Raw genomic sequence first — 25,291 nt, forward strand, 5'->3', positions numbered from 1 at the left:
ATATTATAGTTATCGTTGTGCCCAAAAAAGGAACCATTAATGCAATTAGACTTTAACACTAACTGATTTTGACATATAGCTAATTTAATTAGAAATATCATGAATAATTAAGTGTATAAATTCAAACTTCCTATAGGAATATAAAGACTATGAATTAAAATTAGGTATAAGCAATTGAAACACATGTAAATTAAGACGAAATTGTTAATTACACATCTAAATCATGTGAGAATTTTTTAACTTATTTCTTTCCGTATTATTAGTAAATTAGAATAGCAAAAATGTGTACTCCTTTGCCATATGAAATTCAAGATTCATAGCCATAGCAAAAACTCTCCAAACACATTGAGAAAAAGGAATGGATATATATACTTTCATGATCGCGGAGTTATAACATTAGAATTGATTTTGTTATATGTGAATACAATAAAAAGTAGAGAAAGGCAAGAGACAATGAAGGGGCCTGCACAAAATTCAGAGAAAATTGAATTACCAGTTCCAGACACCAGCTTATTTTCGACGACTTTCCATGAAATCTCTGGTTCTCTTCCTCATACGCGTGAAGGCAACAAATGCACAAGCCAGAAGCCATGGAGGGACACGACCATCAGAGAGATTAAACTTTTTCGCCCACGCTGGAGGGTCTCTTATCACCAGTAATACTATAAGTATGGCAACAACAGCAACCCCAACCAGTATTCTGGTTATAGGTTTCACCAACGAGTCCTAATAATCAAACAAAGAAACCATTACAACGTCTCACATGTATGAGTCTAAACGTATTTAAAGGACACAACTAATCTTCCGAAACTATTTTCTCTTTGTGTCCAAGTATCTCTTGATCATGTTTAAAAATCATGTAAATTTTTTAGTCTTTAGAATCTAACACTAGGCCAATCAAAATAGTAGGCAAAATAAGTTCCTTCAAAATCATGTCTAGATCGTATCATTTGTCATAAACGATTTTCCCACGATAGCCAAGACTCTCCAAGTCCAGATAATGATATTCAGTTCTCGAGAAAAACACTCTGAATTTCGTCATATATATAAATGCACTATGAGCTCATACATGGAGTAAACTCGAGTTCAAGATCATTCAAATGGACTGTTTGTCACAGACATCGAGTCCAATCGTCCAACGCCAAAAGAATTTGGAACCAGCATATGACATTGACTAGGTTCATATTCTCCCTGCATTTTCAGCAGGAAACACCAGTGCTCTTTAGACTAGTTGCAAATTGTGCACCAAAATACTAAACTACTAAAGCTTAGAGCATATAAGGAAGAAACCATCTTTATGCGTAGCCATCCTTTTTATGAGACCAAGTCTAGTGGGCTTAACCCGCGAGGCCGGCCCAACCCAACCCTTGAATTAAATGGGGTTGGACTTAATTTTTTTGGCCTATTTAGGCACGAGGCTTTTTAGCCTAGACTCACTTGGCCCGCAAGCCACTAAGGTCAGCCCGTGGGCTATGAATATTTAAAAATATTATATATATATATATAGTAGTGTTTTATCTGTAAATGTTTTATAAATAAAAAACATAAAAAAATCAAGTCTTTTAAAGTAGCTTGTTTTTTTATGGGAGGAATAGTTGAATGATCAACATTTTTTCGCTAAATCTTACTTTGACTATTATGTATTTTGGTAAATATTCACCGAAGTGTGAGATTCATAAATGTATTTTTGTAAGTATTCGCTAAAGTGTGTAATTCATTAATAAAATTTTGTGTATTGATGTTCTCCTGTTCATAGACCTCAACAGTTTATTCTCTTCGATACTCCTTCCAAGAGAGAAATATTATTCATTTTTTTGTTGAAGGGCCAACCCGTGGCCCGCTTAGGATTGGATTGGGCCACTATTTTATTGACCCTTTAACTAAAAGGGCCAGCCCACCCAACCCATTTAACACTTTAACCCGTTAGGGTTAGGTTGGGTTGTATTAGGTCAACCCATTTTGACAGCTCTAAGACTAACAGTAGATTATCCGATCAATCAAAAACCAAATGATCAACTTAGAGCAACATCTCCTTTTCTATAATTATAGTCTTCCTGTCAGCCTGCACATACCTTGTCTATACGATACTTATCACCTCTCACCTCACCAACAAATACCAGATAACAGGTAACTTTGTCTATTAAAGCTAGAATAGATGAAAGTTAACTTTGTCTACAAAAAGCTAGAACATATGAAAAGAAATCACTTGTTCATCTATCCTAGCCTCGAAATAGTTTATGCATTGCAAACTGGTCCGAACACCACAATTATCAAATAAAAGCAATCAAATTGAAAAAGAAAATTGTAAGATTTATTCAAAGGAGTTAAAGGAATTATTCTGTCATTTTACACGATCATTACCTAATTTGGGAATAAAAGTGCATATTTATTTTTGACGACACTACCACATAGCACAGGGTAAAACCCGATGCTATGTGTTAGGTTATTGGCATTTTAATATTAATATTTAACATATTAAATTGCTTTATTTTGGAGTTATAAGAACGAACATTGGAATGGATGACTTCTACATCATCCATTAGCATTGGTTATCCATCAATGTATTTCATTCTTAATTCCTCCATTACTCTTTGTAACTTATGTAACTCCCATTATAACCTATGAAACTCCTAAGGACATTATCTTCACTATTGACTACCTCCATTATCTTTTTGTTCATTGCTAGGAAGACTTCTTGTAGTATAAATAGTGGTAGTCAGTTCTTATTAGTTGAAGGGAGGTGTTCTTTTTAGTGGAGCTTTGAACTCAACTCTTGTCCAGAGTTGTTGAGTTATAATTTGTGAAGGTTGTTGTATGCTGGAGGGGACAAGTCAAAGAGGACTATTGCTGGACCGGTGAAAAACATTTGCTGCAGTGGACTTGAATCTCCTAGAGTGAGATATCGCGCCTCAGCCTGAAGAGATTAATTTCTTCATTTTATTTTCAATTTTAATCTTGCAATTTTATTATCTTGTAAGTTTATTCATAAACACTATGTAATATCGCAAACCACATAAGTCAACTAACTCGCACCATGCAAACCACATATTTCGAATATGACAACTCCAATATGCAAGCTCAAGCTCAAATCACTAGGATAACGAAAGGATATAAAAAGGTGCATATTTTATCAAATAAAAAAACAGAACTTTTCAATTGTAGCAATTTTACCTTCGGTTCTCCATCAATGTAAATGGTGGATCCATCTCGATAAGTAACAATCGATCTTCCATTACGTGGATTAAACCGGATCGGAACGCCCCGACCCGTTTCCGGCTTGAATGCATAAACCGATTTGAACCCGTATTTGTCGAGAAATTCCCTAACATCAAGCTGATCCTGGTCCCACCCACCAAGGTTTGCCTTGAATACGTCGATGGGACCCTTGCCACGTCGGTACAGGTGGACCTCCACCTCCGGGACCTTCGTCTTTACGGATCTAGTCCGGTTTGGCGGGTTCGGATTCGGGTTAGGTTTTATATTCGATAACAGTGGAGTCGCTTCGGCGGCGTCGCTGCCGGCGAAAGCTTCTGTGATCTCCACCATTTTTATGGCAATGGAGAAAAGGAAAAGCCAATGGTATAAGATCGTTAATAATATGAAATTTTGAGCTACTTAAAAAATAAACAAATAAATAAAATTGCTTTCTTTTTTTTATAAGGTGGCAATTTATTTTTCTATTTTTTGTGAGTATATTCTCCTTGGAATAAACTTATCCGTATTATATTTTATTATGTAGTGTATTTATCGAGCCGAATTATTTGATTGTCGATTAGAAATGAGTTACTATTCTATAAGGCTCGATTCTTCAATTTAATAAATTTTCTTTTTTTTTCTTAAATTTTTTTTTACGAAATAAAATTTGAGATTGTAATAAATTATATTTAACTCTCATTTTGATATGGGGTACCAATATTTGATTAGTACTATATATTATATAGTATATATATAATATTAGATTTGAGATTACAACTCTTCCTTATATTTTGTTCAATAAAAGATTATCATATGAAATGTAATGGAGGGCACTATTATGTTTTCGAATATGCAAGCATTTCAAGGTTGTGCTATTGTTAATTAGAAAACTAGGGACGTATTTTTTTTTTTTTTTTTTTTTTTTTTTTTTAATTGGGTATTAAGATGAACACTTAAAATTTGGCTTATAATTATCTAAATTTGGTATATATAAACTCGATAAATTTGATGGAAATTAATGGTAAAATTAATTGAATTCATAATGTCTAATTCTAATTATAGTAAAATATGTTGTTGACAAAAAAAGAAAACTCGTAATACGAAATTAGAAAGTAGAAAAACAAATTCATTATTTATCATTTTTTGAACTTGAAAATTCATTCCTAAAAAAGAAAAAAAAGAAGTTAAAGCCGAAATTATAATATAAGCAGATGCTTCGATGGCCCAATGATTAGGTTTAAGGTTCTTATGTTGGAGGTTTCAAATTCGAATCCTCTTGCTAGCTCATCACAACACACTTAGCTAGTTCGAATTATCTCTCTATATAATTTGCAAGCTATTATATGAGTACGAGAGTTTTACTCTATGTATATCCAAAAGTAACAACGACAATTTTCGTTGTTAACATACTATAGTCATGCCTTCAAACCTACTCACACACTTGGGCCAATGATGTAGCCATGAGAAAGTTGACCCAAAATGTCCCATCACCAACCAAACCACTCATTTCACTAGCAATTTCTGATCATTTAAAAATTTATTTAAGACCAAAAAAAAAAATAACACTATTATTCTTGATATTTCACTAAAAATATATACTATTTGCTTCAAAACTAAACCAATATAAAACTTATAAATTCATATATTAGATGGTCAGGCACGATCTATATAGAAGTATATAAACATGTATATATTCCATATTTTTGGATGAAATAAAAAACAACAAAGGAAATCAAATTATAGGCTATAGTCAACACATCTATTTTGCTACTATATTCTTATGTAAATGACTATAGTAATATTATATTTTTAGTTAATTAATTGATATTATCATATATCAATACATGCTAGCCAATTTTATAAAAAATAAAATATTTAAATTTTGTGCAATAAGCTCGATCGAAAAAATGATCTATAAGAAAATAAAAAATAGTCCAAATTTTTAATAGAATTTTCCCGCGAGGGAAACTCGGATCAAAACAAGGCGCCTCCTCCATTCTCCTCTTTCTCTCTCTAAAACTTCCCCAAATCATTTCAGTCAATTTCTCTCTCTTCAAGAGGGAAAAACCATAGCTATGGAAGCAGCAATGGGATTAATGAGAAGAATACCTCCAAAGCATACAGAAACTGCTTTATCTGCTCTGCTAAGTCTCTTGCCTGAACATTCTTCAGATCTCCTTTCTCAAGTTGATCAGCCTCTCCAGGTAATACAGCCAAACAACTCTTCGCAAATGAACTTGTAAGATGCATCATTGAATATACTCATTTTGTATTTTTTTTGAGATTTCAATTTTTGAGTTATTGAACCCTAATTTGTTTTAGTTGAATATTATTGAGCATCAGAATGAAATAGAGCGAAAATTGATACAGATGATTCTTATATTTGAGGTGTAGCTGTTGTTTTGTGGTCTGTAGATGTGCAGAATGATTTTGTATAGTTTTGATGTAATGATGTCTGGTTATAAGTTATACTCCTTTTTGAGTTAGTTGACGTTGCATTTGCTTGGAATGAATTAGTTTTTTTGTAAGGATTTATAGTGTCGATGCATTCAGAAGAGTTAACGATTTAGGTTTTCGATGGGCTGAAGTTGTCGTTTAGCGCAAAACAGTTTGACTTAATTGCAACTGCTTCAGTATTCTGGATCTGTAATCCAGTTTCTTATGACATACTGAACATCTAATATTTAGCTCTGGCTCTTTTGAGTGTGCGCATATGAGAATTTTAGAATCCGTGTGAATGTAGCTAGTATGCAAAACACAATGGAAGCAAATGATTTAAATAGGTGATACCAATTAGTTGAGATTGAGGTTTAGTTGTTATTGTTAAGTTTTCCATTAGGCCCCCTTGTTTGGCTGTAGTTTCTTAAATTTAATTAGAAAATACTACAGGAATTATAGGGATAAGTATGAGATGGAGGGACCTAGTATAAGAGAATCTATAATTATTCAAAAAGACAAATTATTGAGTATCGGAATGTAGTTAACAAGATGAAACCAATAAAGAATCTTTTTTAGCCAACCCTATCTAGTTAGATTCTCAAATCTCTATTGATTTGAATGACTGAATTTCAGCGGAAGTTGAACATTCACCTCTTATCTTCTGGTATTGATAGTGGGATTAACATCAGTACAGCTTATCTAACTTGATATCGTGACTTCCTTTACTGATTCAATAGAGTTTGGACTTCTGCTAGATACTCCACTTTTTATCATGTTTTGGATAAGTAATACTTCTCAACTTGGACGTGATCTATGTTGAGACATGTACCAAATTAGGACGAGGCTCTTTTTATCTGCATAACCAATTCAAATAAAATAGCTAGTTGCTGCATCACTCTGGTTCAGAATCATCAGTAACCACCTCAGAAGGTAAACAAAATGATAAAGAACATTTTTTTGATTAAGGAAAAAGAAGATAAGTGAAAACATGAAAGCTACCTTTCTATTGAAAATATAGAATCACTTCAAGGACTGGAAAATTTTTCATTTGAATTGTATGAAAGCCCAGAAGAGTTTCTTGTTTCAGTGTTACGGTGGTTCGAACAATGATTCTAATACATTGTTTACATGCTGCTCTATTAATTATGGGAATGGGATGTATGAGATATTAATGCAGATAAGTGCTTGCACTGCATCATATCTTACCTTTATCAGAGCATTAACCTACTGTTGTGTTTCCATTTTCAGATAATTTATTTTTACTTGCAAAAAAATTGATGATACTTTCTTATACCGAGACCTTACATTTTTTGGGTTGCAGTACTGAATAATGATTCTTGGAGGGGTTAAACATTACTTTTGCCAAGCTACTTCTTTTTATCTTTGATCATAAGCCAAAATTGTATATTATATCTTTCACGGTTGTGCATTTGTTGATGCTGGCCTTTGAATTGAGGATGGCCAACATTTTTAAGAGAAGATAAATCTCCACTGCAAATTGCATTTTGATATCATGACAAAAGGAAGCATGATTTTTCGTGGTAATTTATCTTTTCATAAAATTACATTCTTGAAAAAACGATCTCCATATATTTTCCTCTCTTTCGCTTTTTGTTCGCTTTTCTTGTTGGTTATTTGGATTAGAGAAACTTAATATGGATAATGGCCATGATATGTGTATGTGATATACTGGTATATACTAGCTTCAGGCTAGAGCAAATGTTGGTCAGTTGTTACTATAAATGAAGGTATTTGAGCTCATCAAGTCTCAAACATTTGTTCATCTTGATAAAGCTAATGTCTTGAAATTGGATTATCAGGTCTTGTGTGATATGGAGTCCGGCAAAGAATTCATCCTCTGTGAGTATAACAGAGATGCTGATTCATATAGGTAACTGATTAATTGCTTGTATCTAAATGGGGTGCTATTGTACGGCATCAAATCCCATAGAGGATTCTTCCCGTACTGTCATTTTGATTGACTTATTAAGATTTCCTTGCTTGTTAAATATAGATTTTCACAGCTCATCATGCGCTAGAGTTGATTATAATATTTTCATGAAATTGAATTGCTTGGAAGGAATTCCACTTTGTGTGTACAAGTCCAAAGTTTTTGTTTTGGCAACTTCAACCAATTTAAATGTTGGTTTCATTCATGTTTATTTGTTGTTATGTGTTCCTCATAGGGTGCCATTTTCATATTTGACCATAATTGTCTTGAAATATTTGAAACTTGCCGGTACCCATCACTCCACTTAACAATGTCTCTTGATTCTTCAGAGCCCTATACCTGGTAACTTTTTAATTGTTCCACCATCAAACACTTAAACTTTCCTTTGAACCTCTGATAAAGGCAGGACTTCTTACAAGTGTTTCTGATCAGGATTTTGTAGTTGTGATCTTTTTGCTGCTTTCTTATATATAAATGTTTTTTAATTTATCAGGATGAGACTTCACCAAAAAAATGAGTCTGATGACATGTATGTGGGCCAAGATTTTTGGCCTTACAGGTCTTAGTTTTATCTATTTATATCACTCATCATTCTCTTTCTCTGATTTTCTGGAGTGCTGACTCTTTATATGTTGGACCATAAGAATACCCTCCTAGTAAAAGAGCTCTCGATTGTTGTAGAGTTGGCTAACAACATATTGACATGATAGTAAAGCCAATATGTGAATATCAGGTGATTTAGATAAGCTTAACATCGTTGGACTACATGTTTGGCCAGTTTAGTTGTTTTCTACTGCATTTCAAGACATAAAATGACACAAATCCTATGCTACATTTGATGGATGTTCTATCTATAACTTTGGTATTTTTCACTTGTAGGTCTCCTTGGTCAAATAAGTATCATCCACCATTAGAAGATGCGCCTCAACCTTCTCTGGAGCTGAGGAAACTTGAGGTTGAAGCAAATGAAGTCTTTGCTATCTATCGTGACCAGTGAGGTCCCTTATTTACCTCGTCTTTTCTTCTTGCTATGCAATTGTACCAAGCTTTATAAATGAACCAGCATGGAGAATGTGCTTGCCAAACTGTACAAAATAGCCAGAAAACAAAACCCAATATTATGCCCCACCTATTCTTGTAATGATTTTAACTTCTGTAGAATCAGCCTCATTTACATGTTTCAAACTACATCATTAACAAAACAAAAATATATAATTAACTTTCTTATGAATGGAGTTGGCTTTATCTTCAAAACACGTTCTATTTCTCTCAGTCCCACTAGTCCACCATCTACAAGCAACTGAGCAAGTATAGTATTCCACCATAGTAGCTTCCTCTTCCTATTTCATTTTCTGGTCCAGCATCTCATCAAGCTGGTTGTTGTTTCTGGCATAACCCAATGCGTGATAGTGATGCTCAAGCAAAGCTGCCACAGTTTTTTTTTTGGTAATGATAGCTGCCACAGTTGAGTAATAACATGGCAGTGCGAAAATATATGACAGACGTTCTCTTCGTCTCTCTCACTAATAAAACATTAGCTACATAATGCAAAACCTCTTTTTGCAAATTCCCTTGTGCCAATAAAATTCTTAATTCACAAATATTTTGTTCAGCTTGTCTTTAACTGTAGATGAATCTAGGACATCTCTTTCAGATTTGTCCTATCATGTTAACTTATGATAGGACTAGCTAAGAAGATATCATCCATACTAGTTTCATCTCTTGGTTATTCACAGCATTTTCTGCAGTTTCACTGACCAAAACACTGTTAGGTACTATGAAGGCGGCATCTCATCAGTTTATATGTGGGAAGATGAAAATGAAGGTTTTGTTGCTTGCTTTTTAATAAAGAAAGGTAAGTCCTATTTGGATTTCCAAAAATACGTGATATTTTTTCTGCTTCTAATTTGCAACTTTTTTGGAGGATGTAGATGGCTCCAAGACTGGACATGGTAGAAGGGGGTATCTCCAGGAAGGAGCCTGGGACGCCATACATGTTATTGAGGTATTAGCTTCTGAGTAAAGAAAGAGAGAACTTCTTTGGTCTTCTCTTCACTTTCTTGTTTGTTCAATTAATGAGCACGGCTTAAAATTGTTACCAAATTGTTCAGGTGGGACCAGAAGAGGAAGAAATTGTCCAGTACTGCCTGACTAGTACAGTGATGCTGACCTTGACTACTGACAATGAGTCATCAGGCTCATTCAATTTGTCTGGATCAATTAGAAGACAGGTATTTAATGGATTTTGTAGCAATTATATAATGCTTTGTTTCTTAACATTCAAATCTGTATTTCGATTCAAACATTTAAATCTTAATGCACATTTAAAGTTCTATTCAGATGTGTATTATGATTCAAGCTTTTAATCTCAATAAAAATAAATGAGGCTTTAATGTGTTTATGACGCCGCATGAATGTGGTAATACTGCCCCGACTTGTGAAAGACCTTTAAGGCATATCAAGCTCGGAAAAAGTGGAAATCCCTTTCTCGCATTATGTTGTTGTATCGTATGGGTGATAACTTCATGAGAGTTTTTTAATAAGTATGAAGATGCAAAGGACGCGCCCACATTTAGAAAAATTTTAAGTCATGATCAATAAGGCAGAACTATGGTGAAATTTCCTTACGTGTACTGTCCAGTTCATCTTCATCAACCCATTTGTTAAGGGGATTCAATAGTTCATATTTAACAATAAAAAACCGGTTTTACCCTATTTAGACAATATAATTTTATGGTGAAGGAGATTCAATTTGAACTCCCTTGCCACAACCTAGCTCAGACCCTGAACTTGTTCCCCCATCAAACTGATCTCTGCAAGTCCTTATTCATTCCATGGTATGGATTAAGACATTAGCTGGAAATCTTGGTACTTTTTCCTAATTTATCCTCCTTTGCATATGTTTAGATGAGTATGAAGCTCTCTGTCTCAGAGGGTCATCTGTGTAACATGGGAAAGATGATTGAAGAGATGGAGGGTAAACTGAGAAACTCCTTGGATCAGGTATATGTCTTTACTCTTTGAAGTTCTTTTCCTTTTACCTTTTCTTTGATGGAACTGATGGGTTATCTTCCTTCGATGTGTTGCTAATTTGTTCATCCTAAGACTTGATAATTATTGAAATCAATGACTCGCACCTCTTTGTTATTCTCCCTTGAAGAAAGGATGTTATCTGGTACTAGCTTTTATTACTGGCAAATGCTTAGTAGGAGGCAGAAAGTGGACCAAGGGTGTTATCAGGTAGTGAATATAGTTTAGGGAAATCGTGGTTCACTTGGAAAATAACTTCGGAACAAGTATGAATTTACCTGAATTGGTGGAAGGTCTCAAAAAAGGGATGCTTTAATCTTTGTTGATAGAGACCTCTTTCCGTTGTGTCATTTCTATGTTAAAACAGACCTTGAAATTGAGTTCAAAAACTACTTAAACCTGCAGGTATATTTTGGGAAGACAAATGAAATGGTTTGTACTCTGAGGCCACCTGCTGAACTGGTGCAGATGAAATTGCCTGACACCTGAGATTTGTTTTTCTTGCCTTTTCTGTTGAGTATTTGTGTAAACCTTGGTTTGCTTCCATGTCAAACGGTAGTGGTCGTGGTTGAACAGTATTCATTATATTGATAACTGGTTGTATTATAATTTATTACACATTTGAGTCTTACAGAGCGCTTAAATGTCCTAGTTTTAGACTGTCTGAAACTGTATTCACTTTCATTTAAGATGTGGGTTATCATACAAATTTCTCTCTTCAAGGATCAGATGTACAATATGAATACGCCTGAGATATTAGTGTCATTATTGTTACTTATTATGGCTCCAACAGAAAATAGGGTATGGCAAATACAGGTTAGATGAAGATTTTAAATTATGATCAACAGAGTTTTATTGATATAAATTGCTAGGTAGAATTTAAAGAAATACACACCTTTTATTTTACTTATTTTCCATTGTCTCTTAATATTTTTGAAAATCTCCAAATCTAATTACTTCTTTAATGTATTAGAAATGTGTCCGAACCAGTATTCAGTGTATTTGAGGCCTGAGCTATATATTATGTATCCGGGCTAGTTTTTAATGTATCTTAGTAACATAATAATGTATCCATATTTAATATATTCGAGCTTTAATTATTATATTCGAATTTTTTTAATTTTTAATGGATTAATGTAATTAGAAACTTATTAAGGATCGATTGTGATTTCTTATTAAATGTAATGAAATTATGTAATTTACTCGTAACTTAATAACATTATAGATTTTCGAAAAATAGACTAACAGTTATGTGTGCTTATTTCTTGCCAAAAATCAATCGGGTTATTCAAATAGGCCCATGAATTTGTGTGGGGCAAGGTGCCCCAAGTGAAAATTAGAAAAAGAATTTATCATTTTTTTTTTCTTAATAAGGATGAATATTTTATTTTTGATAATTAAATATCATCCATACAAAAAGGAACTAATCTAATATAAGGTAGTTCCGTCAAAAGAGTTTTAGTAGTAAAGGAATGAGATGCTACAAAAACATTTAATTTGTTTCTTAACATAATTGGATCCTCAGATTACTTCTCATAATCTACTTTTTTCACAAGTTAAATAATCTCAAATGTATAAACACTGGATAACAAAGCCAAAACATAAGCTCCATCACCAATAGTCAAGACACACAACTTCAAACTAAATATCTTATACTAATAATTAGAAGTTAAACAGAAAGCACAAAAAAAATAGGGAGAGCTTCTCTAAGCCTTTATCTCAACTTGAGGGCTTGCTGGAGTTGCTGCTTGAGATTCACTATGTTCATGCTCGATTTCTTCTTCACTGTCGCTTTCATCTTCTTCTGCAAAAACCACAACCAAAAATGGAGATAAAACAAGACTCAATCCTAACATACGGTTAAAAATAACCCGGTTTACCTTCAGGCTCATCAGCATCAAAATCCCCTAGACCACCACCCATGTTGAGTTGCTGCAATTTAAAGAAAAAGGTAATGTAAGTCTCTAAGTTCAAGCACAAATCAATAGTAATAACTACAGTGTACTTATTTCATGAATCGTGCTTACTGAAAAGTCAATGTCACCCATATCCATATCTGCTCCAGCTGCTGAAAAAAGTAAAGTCATGGTAAAATATTACCACAGATGGGTTGTTATAGATTTATCAACGAGGCATAACCGTGGTGAAATTTACTTACGTTCACCATCCTGTTCATCTTCATCGACCCATTTGTCCCAGTCAGCTTTCAAAAACGTTGGTGATTTACCTTCTTGCTTAATCAGTCTGCTCCACCAGTTGTCTTCTGCCTTCTTTACAAGATAGCAGATATTTCTAGATGTAATACTAGATTTGCTCTCCTGAATGACGACAATCAAATGAGAGAGTGAACTTTGGTACAACATACCGAAATCTAAGCATGGAGAATAAGCGAAGGAGATTTACTCACATCAACATCAATTTTATCAAAGAGATCAAGAACGACTTCGTATGGAACATTATCAGCTCCAGCAGTTGCAGAAAAAGAGAATTTTCCTTCTGGTTCTAGTTTCTGCTTTACATTCTTGGCATCAGGTAACTCAACTGTGATAAACACCTTGTCAGACCTCTGGGCCCACTTGATAGAAGGATGTCGGCTGAAATTAAAAAAAAAAAGATGGAACAAATATATTCGATAAACCAATAGTATCATTGGGTAACATTCATTGATCAGAACTTTCAACGCTAATAACCATAAAGATGGAGTAGTTGTGTATTTATCCGTCTAGCCATTTACAATTGAGCAGCATTTCAATATAAGTATCACATGACACAAATAACTTTACGAAGTTAATTGAGAAGGACATACCATAATAACAATTTTTCTGCTCCTAATTGAACTGAATACTTCATTAGAACAGCGTTGATTTTGTTTAGATCCAGAACTAAGCTGTCTAGATAATTTAAAAGATCCAAGACAGGGAATCTGAGTATCTGATTCCAGGACTATGCAAGACTAGATAACAGCTAAAAGTTTGAAATTCAAACCATGATGTCTAAACCAGTTTAGATGCATCTCAACTAATTTCACGAAGTATCAGCTATCTCCCACTAGCACAATCACTGAATAATTATATCCACCAATTCTTGATGAAAAGAAATCGCCTACTATTTTTGCCTCAACTGGGATTTAAATCTAAGATCTCATGGTTCTCAATAAACTTCATCGGTTTCCTCATATAGTCTTAGGCAATTCTCACCCCATGAACTGGATTTTGATATTGAAATAGGCCTCAGGTTCATTTTTTTTTAATCAACAAGACAAACACTAGTATAAGTGATTACGTTAAAGTAAAAGATAAACAACTTGGAGGGCCAACAAATGACTTATTTGATAGAATGAGTACTCTTTATTAGAAAATACGTGCTGCGACTCCAACCTCACCATTAGACCATTAGCAACTCCCACTCAATTGTACAAAAATAAAAGACAATTCAGGGCAAAATGGAGTCAACCCTTACCCTTTCCCTTTGCAACTCGCTCTAAACCGATTCACATCCACATCTGTGTTTAAACAACACTCTAAAGTTGCTTTAAACAAGTTCATACTAGATCCACGGAAAGGCATGTTGCTCACTCTCACTGAAAAAATGTCAATAGACGCTACACTAGCAAGAAGCAAAGTTATCGTAAACTGCAAATACAAAGGGAATGTCCTTTGGTTCATATACCTATCGAAAGGAAATATGACAAATCGAGTATCTCAGCCAAAGTAACCATGAGTGGAAGATGAAGTTCCTACTCCCTTAGTAGCTTAAAGATACAAGGTAAAATATAGATTCTATTAGAAATTAAATTGCTCTTCAATCTGGTCTCAAAACATAATAGGAGGCAAGAATACACCCAAAAGAGAAAACTACACTATAAATAGCCCACCACCACCACCACCCCATTCCACCAGCCCACACACTACCCCGCACCCCGGAAGCGGGGCCTTCTACCCTTCCCCCCTCCCTCCTCCCTCCCAATACCTAACTCACCTCAACCCCTCCACCCCACCTTTGCACTCATTAGTGTTTGCCTTAATTATTTATATAGATGCTCTTTGAACAATATTGTCTGCACCTTATCAATCAGAGGCAGAGTCAGGATTAGGGTTCGAAACCACAACTCTAGCGTGAAAAGTATTTCCACACTGTCAATCAATTTTGTTAGAGGTTCGAGGTTCATTAATGAAATACACGTATATATTTATTTAATTTTCTAGTATAAATATTGCATCACCAAAAAAGCTATCTGAACCGACGAACCCCCACCTAGCTCCGCCTCTATTATCAATTAGCAAGCAAACTATATACATATAACACAGCCTTCCAATGCACAATTAAACAGAGATCAGCAAATCAAATTAATTATCTATAACAAAGTAAGCAAAATCATCCACTTAGGGTTTTAATTCAAATAATAAAGCCCAAAACATGAAATCACAATGCAACAAAATAAATAAGATTAAAAAAATTACCTCATGATTGTTGGTAGGGAGGAAAATTGAGAGAGCAGAGGTTTGTATGTGCCGTTTTGGAATTGCTAGGTTTTGATTATATACTGCAGGAAGGGTGATATTGCAAATTTCTAGATACTTCTATTGCCTTGATATTTGGAAAAGTGAAAATATTTTTATTCTATCATTTAAAATAAAAAATACTCCTAATAAACTTTAAAAAAAAATGTAAAGGTTGTGCTTTTTGTGGCTTTTGTTATTGCCGGACTAGAATCAGTGTTTTAAAAAGCTCAGTTGAGACTCGCCTCGGGGTTCGCGCTAGGGTGATGTTTTAGCAAAATGCTTCGAGATTCAAGTATGAGGTTTTAGTGTTCTGTAAGACTTATGTCTTATGTTCTGAGAATTCAATTGTACGTTTTAAATTCGTTCAACGCCTAGTGTACGAGTCACGTCTAACAAATTTTACGTAAATTATGTGTTAAAAAGTTGTCATTGTTGACACAAGTTTTAGTATTGCATTTTTCCTATTTGATAAAACTTTTAAAGTATTTATATATTATGTAATATTTTTTTAAAAAAATACGTCGCAAAATTTTACTTTTTCACTTGTCTTTGGGCTTTAAGGTTTATTGTCACAAAATTACTATATTTTATTTTGCGATTTAAAAGTAATTTTAGAGAATAAGCAAGACCTCCACAAACTTAAGGTGTCTTTTTCAAAAAAATAGGATCTAAGTTTGATGAGGTAATTATGTATTTTCTGGTAATTTTATTTTTATTCATAATGGGCTGTTTTTTTTATCATAATACTAGTAAGGTTATTAATGTATCGTAAATTATATAGTATGATAAAAAAATGTTTTTGAGAAATAATGATTCTTTTATTATTCGAAAGTTAGATTATTTCTACCTGTATAACGATTTTGGAATTTTTATATTATTATACTATATCATAATTTAAAAAAGTTAGAGGTCCATAGAGCTTACATCTCACATCATACTAATTAAAACGTCTCACCTTACGCCCCCTCCTTTTAAAACATTGACTGAAACTATATGGTATGATTCGATAATTACCTCAATTGAATTATTTAAAAGCATTTAAATAATTTGAATATATTCCCTATTTATTATATATGTTTTATAAGAAATTGAGTATAAGTTTATTCTTTTTGCTAAAGGAAAACATAAAATCAAAGTTCAGAATCAAATTTTACTATCTATTTTAGAATTTCATAACAAATCTCTAATCTTTCTAATTCTCTTGCTCTCCTTTTGAAATATTTTTTTTTTCCACAAAATCAAACTTGAAAAGTGAATCAACTTAGATTTGTAGAATTTTTTACAATGTAGTTGTATACATTAAATTATTTTCAAGTGTCTCTTTTTGTATTCTTCAATGAAATATTATAATCATAAGTATGTTTTTTTTTTTTTCGAATATCAAACGATGATATATATGTAAGTGATACAATGTTTAAAATGTTTGATACAATATATTAATTATGTATGTATTAGGTTTGTCAGACATAATAATTGTGTATAGTGTTGAAATACAAATACACATCATATTTGAATAAGTTTTTACTTGTATGTATCTTAATATAGTCTGTATCAAGAGCCAATGAACACAGATGATACAGTGTGTATGAATCTATATTTGTCATTGTATATCAGATTATGATCATTGATTTTATTAGTACTCGATGTATCAAATTGTATTAGCACGTATGTATCTTAATATATTCTTATCAACATGTATTTTTATAATGAACACGGATGATATAATGTGTATATATTAATCTATATCTGTCATTATAAATCTGATCATTGATTTTACTAGTATTCGATGTATCAAATTATATATCTGTTGGTGTAACATGTATCTAACATATTTTCCTTCTCTCTCAAAATTTCACCGCTTCTCTTCTCTCACTAATAGTAATTATAAAGGGAAAATTGTATATAATGACAAGTTAATAAATTAAATTAATTGTTATAATCACCTTTTAATTTAATTGTGTCCCGTAGCACACTGTTTGTCAGTCACCTCTCTCCCTCAAACTTTCGCTCGCCACTCTTCTCTCTCGCTCCATCTCTCGCTCGCTTCCTCTCACTTTTATACAAACATAAATGTATAAAATTTGTTTCTATTTGTATAAAGTTAGAGGAAATTGTATAAATACATATATTTTTGTTCTCCCCTCTCCCAGATCTCGGTCGCCACTCTCCCTATTCTCACTCGCCACCCTCGTCTCTCCCGCTTATACAAACAGAAACGAAATGTATAAGTTGCGTTTCTGTTTGTATAAAGCGAGAGAAAATTGTATATACACATGCTAATAGTTATATTTTCATCCTACACACTTATAATTATATAATAAAAATACTCCTCTACGCAGTTTCTTTTTGTCTTTCTCTCTTCTCGTTTTATACAAATTCAAATTGTATTTAATTTCGCTCTTTCTCATTTTATACAATTCGATTCAATTGTATATTCTCTATTCAAGTCTCTTTTGCCTTTCTCTCTTTCTCATTTTATACTATTCAATTCAATTGTATATTCCCTGTTCAAGTCTCTTTTGCCTTTCTCTCGTTTTTATTTTATACAAACTCAAATTGTATATATTCATTCTGTACACTTATAATTATACAATTCGTTTTATACACTTCATTTTATACAATTCTCTGCCCAAGTCTCCTTCTCTTTCTCGTTTTATACAATTCGCTTCAATTGTATATGTATAGCGAATTATATATATATATATATATGTTTGCTATAATGTGCAATTATGCAAGCTTTGCTATAATATACAAATATAAATTTTATGTTTATTATATGTGAAAATTGTCAATTATAAATTATAATTACTAATGATAATCATTATTCAAACTATAACTTATTCATATAAGTTCCTCTTTCAAATACTTATCTTAATAATAACAATAATTAAACATCAAAAAATTAAGGGAAAATTTTCAAAATGTCAATATTTTAGCATTTAAGAAGACTCATTAGCAACAATTTCAATATTTAGTAAAAATGTCATTTTAGTTTGTTATGTATCTTATTTATATTTTTATTATTTATTTTTATTTAAAAAATATAATTATTTAATAACAAAAGGAGAAAATTAAGGGGGGAATATTTCAAAAAAAGGCAAGCATTGTTAATTTTCTCATCAGTTACATTTTCAAATAAAATTTAAATTTTGTTTTTTTTCTCCAGAATTTTTACCTTTTTAAAATTATATTCATTCCACAATATATTCTATTTATATTTAATATAATTTTTTATTAGTTTGTATTCATTCCAATAGCTATGCCGAATTTATATATATAGTCATTTAAGAAATATATTTGTATTTTCATATATCTTTTCCCTATATAGTTATTTTTTTCTTCAAAAATTCTGTATGTATTCATTTCAATATGTATTTTATTTGTATTTCTATTTAGAATTTTGTATAATAATATATAAAATACAAAAAATTAGTATGATGAAAAAGTGAATGAAATATAAAATTGAAAAGAAATAATTGAGTATTTGGTGTACTTATTCTTAAATAAATACATAAATAGTTGACATACTTTTAAAATAAATACAAATAAGAAAAAAAATGTCAAATTCAGTTGACATACCTTTATTAGTTTGTATTCATTGCAATATTGCAATATGTATGTCAAATAAAATGTAGCTATTTAAGAAATACATTTGTATTCGTATATATTTTTCACTGTGTATTTATTTTTCTTTCAAAAAGTTATTGTTCTTATAAATAAAATACATAACTAGTTGACAAATATTTGGATGAATACAAATTAGGGACAAATACAAGATTCATAAATCATGCAACATGAAATTTTTAATAAATACAAATATTGATAGTATACACAGTGATTTGAATATAAATTAAGAAAGCATACCAAATTCTAAAAAAGAACTATAAATACAAAACAAACTAATAGAAAATTGTTCGACAACTATCCAATCTTTGCCGTCTTTTTCAAGATCCTCACGAGTAGACAAAAATTTTACATTTGCGTTCTGAATTTGAGGAATGTTTTGCACACCAATGAGTCTTGTAAATGTTCTTACCCTCTTTCTTCCCTCATTTTAGCAGTGGATCATACATTATACATTATTTGTTAAGTAATAAATAAATTAAAGGATGAAAAATCACCAGAAATTGATTGATTAAGATGAATACTTTTAGTAAGCCTTTTGGATTCAGCCATCGGAGAGTAAATCATAACGGAAATTGAAAAATACAAACAACATTTTTTTAAGATTTAAACAAAAATAAAATTAGAAAAGAAATTTGAAAATAGGATAAAGATTAGAGATATCTTAATCAAAGGATTCTTGTTGATTCAATTTTGGATTAAAAAAACAACCAAAATATATGGCAAAAAAATATTTGCAACTTGAATGTTGGAGGAAAATCAGAAAAGATAACCATGAGAGAGAGAATTAACAATTTGAAAAGATAAATATGAGAGAGAATGATTTTTTTTTAAAAAAAAAATATATAGAATTAATTGAAAAAGAGAGATAAAATAGAAAGAAAATTGGGACACATAAATTTTTTAAAATAATAATATTTTTGACATTATTACTAATATTTATAAAGTATGAATATTTTTATTAAATAGTACATCATAAATGCATGCACAAATATTACACGTATACTTACTAGTATAATTTATCAATTACGTGATTGAAAAAAGCTAAAGTGGCACCCTTTTATTCGTTAACGTGATGTGTTCACCACATATATTAAACAAAAAAAAAAAAACACTTTTACTCCTTTCTATTTGATGTGTTCACACATGTTCAACTAACCATATTATTCCAAGTTACAGACGCAATAACATAATATTAATCTTAGTTTCAAAATATTTGTCATTTAAAAATATATTTGTTATGTTTTGTGGTTTTGCTTTCTAGAAATAGACTATAGCATATATTTTTTTGTAATTTTTAAGTATGTAAATATTAAATTATTCTAAATTTATTTACTACAAACAATTAATTAAATCAATTGGGAAAAACGATACATAATAATTATTTTGAAAATGAAAAATACTATATTCCAATGAAGATGGAATATTCTCATGAAAAGGTCAAACTAATGGTTTGATTAAATAAAAATATAATATTTGAGTTGGTTGTAATTTTTAAATGTTCAAATGCAAATTAAGATTAAGGAAAGTTGGATTAGAGTTTTGTTTTGACATTGGAAGGATTAATGACTAATGATCCTTTCAATATTAGAAATCTTATAAAGTGTGAATATATGCTAATATATATATATATATATATATATATATATATATATATATATATATTGTGATAATGTATTGCACGTGCTAAAGTTTATGTCAAATACTATGAAATTGTTATATTAAAAAAAAGTATAAGTTATTGAATTTATTGATTAATGATTTTTGATAAAAATACGTGTATCGAAAAGTTTAGAGTCGCACATATTTATTTATGAAGTGAATATAGAGATTTACAGTTTCATGAGTAGGTGTACCTAAAATCTCCAACAAGAAATCTATCATGGTACATAAATATTCTGTTTGAATCATTGTTATCTATTGTTTCATAATGCACTGTGTTATATTATACAATATGGTAGATACAATATTTGGCTAGACTGTATTGTTTGTTGTTATTTAATAACGTTTTTATTGTTTGGTTTGACTACATCGCAATGTATCGTAATTTATGAATTTATCAAAATATTCTCAATTATTCTAAGATATGAGGTTTAACTAGAATTAAATAATATAAAGTAAAGCGTTAAGAAGTATTATAAAATATTATGTGAGAATATAATTGGAAAAATAAATTTAGTAACAATGAAAAAACACACCAAATCGATTGTTCCATAAAATGAGGGTTTTTATTATTTCGTAACAACGAAATTTAACAAGGCAATATAATACATTTTAAGTAACAATCAAAATAAATATTGCAGGTATAATAATGATACAATACAATACAATAGATAACAATTATCCAAACAGAGTGTAAGATTCTTTTGTGAAGCGCTCTTTTTGCGCTTGTTAGGCATTTTAATTTTTTTTATGGACTTTTCCATTTAAATTCAAATTTAGTTGAATTTCAATATGTAGGACTTCTCGATTCAAACCCATATTGAATTGAATTTCAACATAAAGACGTTTCTTATTCAAATTCAAATTTAAATTTAATTGAATTTCGATACGGATATCTGACGCCGAAAAATCGAAAGAAAACAAAAGCTTAATCCCCTAATCCAAAAAGGTCACTGAGCTTCAGTCTCACCAAACACGTACCTCCCCTTAAATTCCAAGAACTTTCCCCTTTACTCCAATCATCCTGGCGGCTACTATATTTTTTCTCCTTTTTTGACTAAATTATTTGTCCCAATTCGATTCCTAATCCATTTTTTTCTCTCAAGATCATATTTTTTGGATACCCTTTTGCTTATTGAATCATTTTGTGGTTGAATTTTTTTTGATTAGTGAAGAGATGAAGATGTTTGAGTTATCTGATTCGGATTCGTTTGCTGTTTTTGCATCATCAAAGAATGTTTTTCCACCGGGATTTAGGTTTCATCCGACTGATGAAGAACTTGTTCTGTACTATTTGAAGAAGAAGATCTGCCGGAAGAGGATTCTGCTTGATGCCATTGCTGAGACTGATGTTTACAAATGGGAACCGGAGGACTTGCCTGGTATGTTATGATATGATTTTTGAATCTGGGTTTTTGATTTTCTTGGTGTTTTGGGGTCGTTGACTTGATCTGATCATGGGTTCTGAATATTTTTGTGTTTGTGTTTGTGATTTTTGAGCTATTTATTGTTGAGGGTTGTGATTGATCTATGTATTGTAGTGACTTTTCTTGTGTTAATTGCATCGTCTTGTTCTATACTTCTCTTTAGAGCTACAACAATTACATTAGTTTGTGTATATGAACCTCCATGTGTTACTTTTCATAGTTGTTATACTGTGAAGAGTTAATTGTGCTTGTTCACTTGACCCTGAGTGTCTTTCGGAAACAACCTCTCTCTACATCCATTCTCTCTACATCCATACCTCCATGAGGATAGTGGCAAGGTCTATGTTCATTCCTCTCCCTAGACCTTACTTGTGGGATTGTTATTTTTTTTGAGTTTATTGTGTTTATAGGTCTATTGCTGTGTGATTGAGCTTCAAAGGTGGTTATTTGTTTATACAGGATCAATTGTTGAATTAATTTAATTGAAATAGCTTCATGGACCTGTGTTTATGGCCTAATTTCTTAACTCTGTTGTTGTTGTTGTTGTTTTCCTTCCTGTGTTTTCTGTTCTCTAGGTTGGTTGGAGGTTAGTTTCAGCTGTATATGTGTTTTTCCGAAATCAAAACTTTAATAGAATTTGTATTGATTGAAGAACATATGAGAATTATGATCTAACATGATCTTGAGTCGGGGAGATCATTTGTGAAAGTCCAGAGATATCAGATCCAGTCTTCGACATGCATTTCTTTACCTTTCGTTATCAAATGTAAATGTGATCATTCTGCATGCTGTTAAGCCAAGTTCTTCCCCTTTTTGTGTTTTGTTTGCTTTTCGCTTTTTTGTTTCTTTCGTTACACTTATCTTATTCATACCTGTTAATTGTTCTAAAATTTAACTGGTACTGCTTTGTAAAATCATACTGTGGTAGATTCATGATCTTTGTTAATCCTTTTGAATGGTGTACTCATGAATTTGCTATTTGAACTGCAGATCTATCTAAGTTAAAAACTGGGGACCGCCAGTGGTTCTTCTTTAGCCCCAGAGATCGAAAGTATCCTAATGGAGCACGGGCAAACAGGGGAACGAAGCGTGGGCACTGGAAAGTTACAGGAAAGGATCGAATCATTATGTGCAACTCTCGTGCTGTTGGACTTAAGAAGACCCTAGTCTTTTATAAAGGCCGAGCACCGGTAGGTGAACGGACAGACTGGGTGATGCATGAGTATACTATGGATGAAGAAGAGCTGAAAAAATGTCAAAACGCCCAGGACTACTATGCGCTTTACAAGGTATTTAAGAAGAGTGGCTCCGGGCCTAAGAATGGTGAGCAGTATGGTGCACCTTTTAGAGAAGAGGAGTGGGCTGATGATGAATGTCCTAGTGCCAAAGGCTTTGTCCATCAGGATAATTCCACTAACCATGTTATTGAAGCTCCTTTTGTGGATGGTGGACTTGAGGAGTTGTTGAACCCCGTGCTTATGGAGCCACTTTCTGTAGATTATGATTATGCAGTGGAGCAGCTTGTACAGGAGGAAGATACTCGAAGTACCTTTCTATATCATTCCGCAAAGGAAGTCAATTTTCCCCACCGCAGTGCGGTGATTGCCCCAGCAAAGGAAAGCTTTGACTTGACACAGTCAGGCACATCACAGCGACAGTTGCATGAGGCACTAGAAGTCACATCTGCTCCTGTTATTTATGAACAGCAGCCACATGTGGTGGAAGAGGATTTTCTGGAGATGGATGACCTTCTTGGCCCGGAGCCAAGCACTCAGAACTTTGATAACTTGGGGCCGTGTGTTCAAAACTTTGATGAGGCAGGCCAAAGTGGTCAAAACTTTGATATGCCTGCTGGAAACTTCGAAGATTTGCCATTCGATTATTTTGATGGGTTGGCAGAGTTTGACCTGTACCATGATGCACCCTTGCTTGATGATGTAAGAACAACTGAAGTTGGGCAAAATACTGAACCACACATGAACAACTTAGTGAATGGTTCTGTTAACCCTGCTTCTACAACGTATATAAACACTTTCCAGCATGAAATGATGAACAACCAGCCAATGTATTTGAATAATTCCGAACAGATTAGCAATCAACTGTGGGTACACGATCAAAGGTTCAATATCTCTTACCCCAGCGAGGCAAATCAGTTGGTTGCTCCTCCAGCTACTTCAGGTACCCAAATGATCTCAAACAGCAATAATGTAACTTTTGCTTGGCCTATGCTGTATTAATGATCTTTTACGATTTTCATAAAACACATTTTCTATGTGATCTGACTTTATGGAGCTCTTGGCAGATGATGGTATAAGAATAACCATGTCATCTTCAGCATGGCGAGAACTCTATTGCCCAAGTGGAAATGGGGGAGTTTGAGCCTGCAAGAGCTCTGCTGCTGCTAATATATTGGTGTTGAGATTATTTTTTTCCCCTAATTTTTGCAAGTTTTGGCAATGTTTTAGGTGTTGTATATGATAGTATTTTGGCAAATCATCCTATGGACGCAAATCAAAATCAACTACCCAATCAAGATGAAGGTACACCATCATGGTTAACCTCTCAGTTGTGGGCCTTCGTGGATTCTATACCTACTGCTCCTGCTATAGCTGCTGAAAGTCCTGTGGTTAATAGTGCCTTTAAGCGCATGTCTAGCTTTAGTAAGATAAGAATAAACGCCAGGAACATGAATGTTGCGGCAGCAGGTAACACAGCAACTTCAAGAAGTTCGCGCTACTCTAAGAATGGGCTTTTTTATTTTTCTTTTGTTGGAATACTGTGTGCAATCTTATGTGTATTACTAGGAACATTTGTCGACATCTTGAGGAGACCCATATCCTCTTAAATATGCAAAGAAAAGTTGATGTTCTATCATTTGGCATCTTGCCAGAATCAATGAGAACAAAATCTACTTATAAGTATGATGTCTGAACTCCCCTTTCCCCTTGGTGGTCGTTTGGTTGCTGGTTAGAGTTATGCATGTATTAGTTATGCGTAAAAGAAAAACATACAAAATCTACTTATAAGTATGATGTCTGAACTCCCCCTTCCCCTTGGTGGTCGTTTGGTTGCTGGTTAGAGTTATGCATGTATTAGTTATGCGTAAAAGAAAAACATGAACCAAGCATTGTATTAGCAATGCTACGTTTTACGTGAAAAGAGAAAAAAACAACCAAACTTTGTATACTTTAAGCTAGATTCTACATGAGTATTATATTTCCTCATTTTGTAATCAACCAACTTACAAAGTTATGCTAGTTTTTAGTATATGAATAACTCCTCTTTTATCCAGCAACCAAACAACCTCTTGTACCACCCTAAAGTAGTAACAAAAAGGATAAAATAACATAGGAAATATCCCTCTAGTGAACAGAAGAACAAGGAACTATGTCATTGGCAATTTTGACTGAAAGTTTTGAGATCATTTCATAATCAGTTTTTCTTTGCTTTTAGAGTTATGA

At 32.5% G+C, this 25,291-nt stretch overlaps 4 protein-coding genes across 5 annotated transcripts; 2 read left to right on the forward strand and 2 right to left on the reverse strand.

Annotated features, from left to right (window-relative positions):
* Window positions 1-345: 345 nt before the first annotated feature.
* On the reverse strand, window positions 346-3,718 carry LOC101256569 (uncharacterized). The gene is made up of 2 exons (XM_004252512.5): window positions 3,172-3,718; window positions 346-726 (listed from the first exon to the last, which is right to left on the reverse strand). The coding sequence occupies exons 1-2, from the start codon at window positions 3,544-3,546 to the stop codon at window positions 511-513; spliced, it is 591 nt and encodes a 196-aa protein (XP_004252560.2). The 5' UTR covers window positions 3,547-3,718; the 3' UTR covers window positions 346-510.
* Window positions 3,719-4,831: 1,113 nt separating this feature from the next.
* On the forward strand, window positions 4,832-11,324 carry LOC101256266 (F-actin-capping protein subunit beta). The gene is made up of 8 exons (XM_004252511.5): window positions 4,832-5,399; window positions 7,455-7,525; window positions 8,465-8,578; window positions 9,358-9,440; window positions 9,517-9,590; window positions 9,697-9,816; window positions 10,493-10,588; window positions 11,021-11,324. Exons 1-8 carry the CDS (start codon window positions 5,271-5,273, stop codon window positions 11,102-11,104), a joined length of 771 nt encoding a protein of 256 aa, XP_004252559.1. The 5' UTR covers window positions 4,832-5,270; the 3' UTR covers window positions 11,105-11,324.
* A 769-nt stretch (window positions 11,325-12,093) lies between these two features.
* LOC101255970 (co-chaperone protein p23-1) lies at window positions 12,094-15,407 on the reverse strand. 2 transcript variants are annotated; one of them, XM_004252510.5, is made up of 6 exons: window positions 15,076-15,407; window positions 13,023-13,209; window positions 12,774-12,933; window positions 12,643-12,683; window positions 12,496-12,547; window positions 12,094-12,419 (listed from the first exon to the last, which is right to left on the reverse strand). In XM_004252510.5, the coding sequence occupies exons 1-6, from the start codon at window positions 15,078-15,080 to the stop codon at window positions 12,322-12,324; spliced, it is 543 nt and encodes a 180-aa protein (XP_004252558.2). In that variant the 5' UTR covers window positions 15,081-15,407; the 3' UTR covers window positions 12,094-12,321. The 2 variants fall into 2 exon arrangements, with proteins under 2 accessions (XP_004252558.2, XP_010314468.2); XM_010316166.4 differs by having other exon boundaries at window positions 12,643-12,680; window positions 15,076-15,237.
* A 6,064-nt stretch (window positions 15,408-21,471) lies between these two features.
* Window positions 21,472-24,771, forward strand: SRN1 (stress-related NAC1). The gene is given in 3 exon segments (NM_001317368.1): window positions 21,472-21,785; window positions 22,821-24,008; window positions 24,296-24,771. Coding segments are annotated over 3 exon segments (1,773 nt in total). The 5' UTR covers window positions 21,472-21,580; the 3' UTR covers window positions 24,676-24,771.
* The last annotated feature ends 520 nt before the right edge of the window (window positions 24,772-25,291 follow it).

The sequence above is a fragment of the Solanum lycopersicum genome, chromosome 12 (assembly GCF_036512215.1).
Source record: "Solanum lycopersicum chromosome 12, SLM_r2.1".
NCBI classification, from domain to species: domain Eukaryota; kingdom Viridiplantae; phylum Streptophyta; class Magnoliopsida; order Solanales; family Solanaceae; genus Solanum; species Solanum lycopersicum.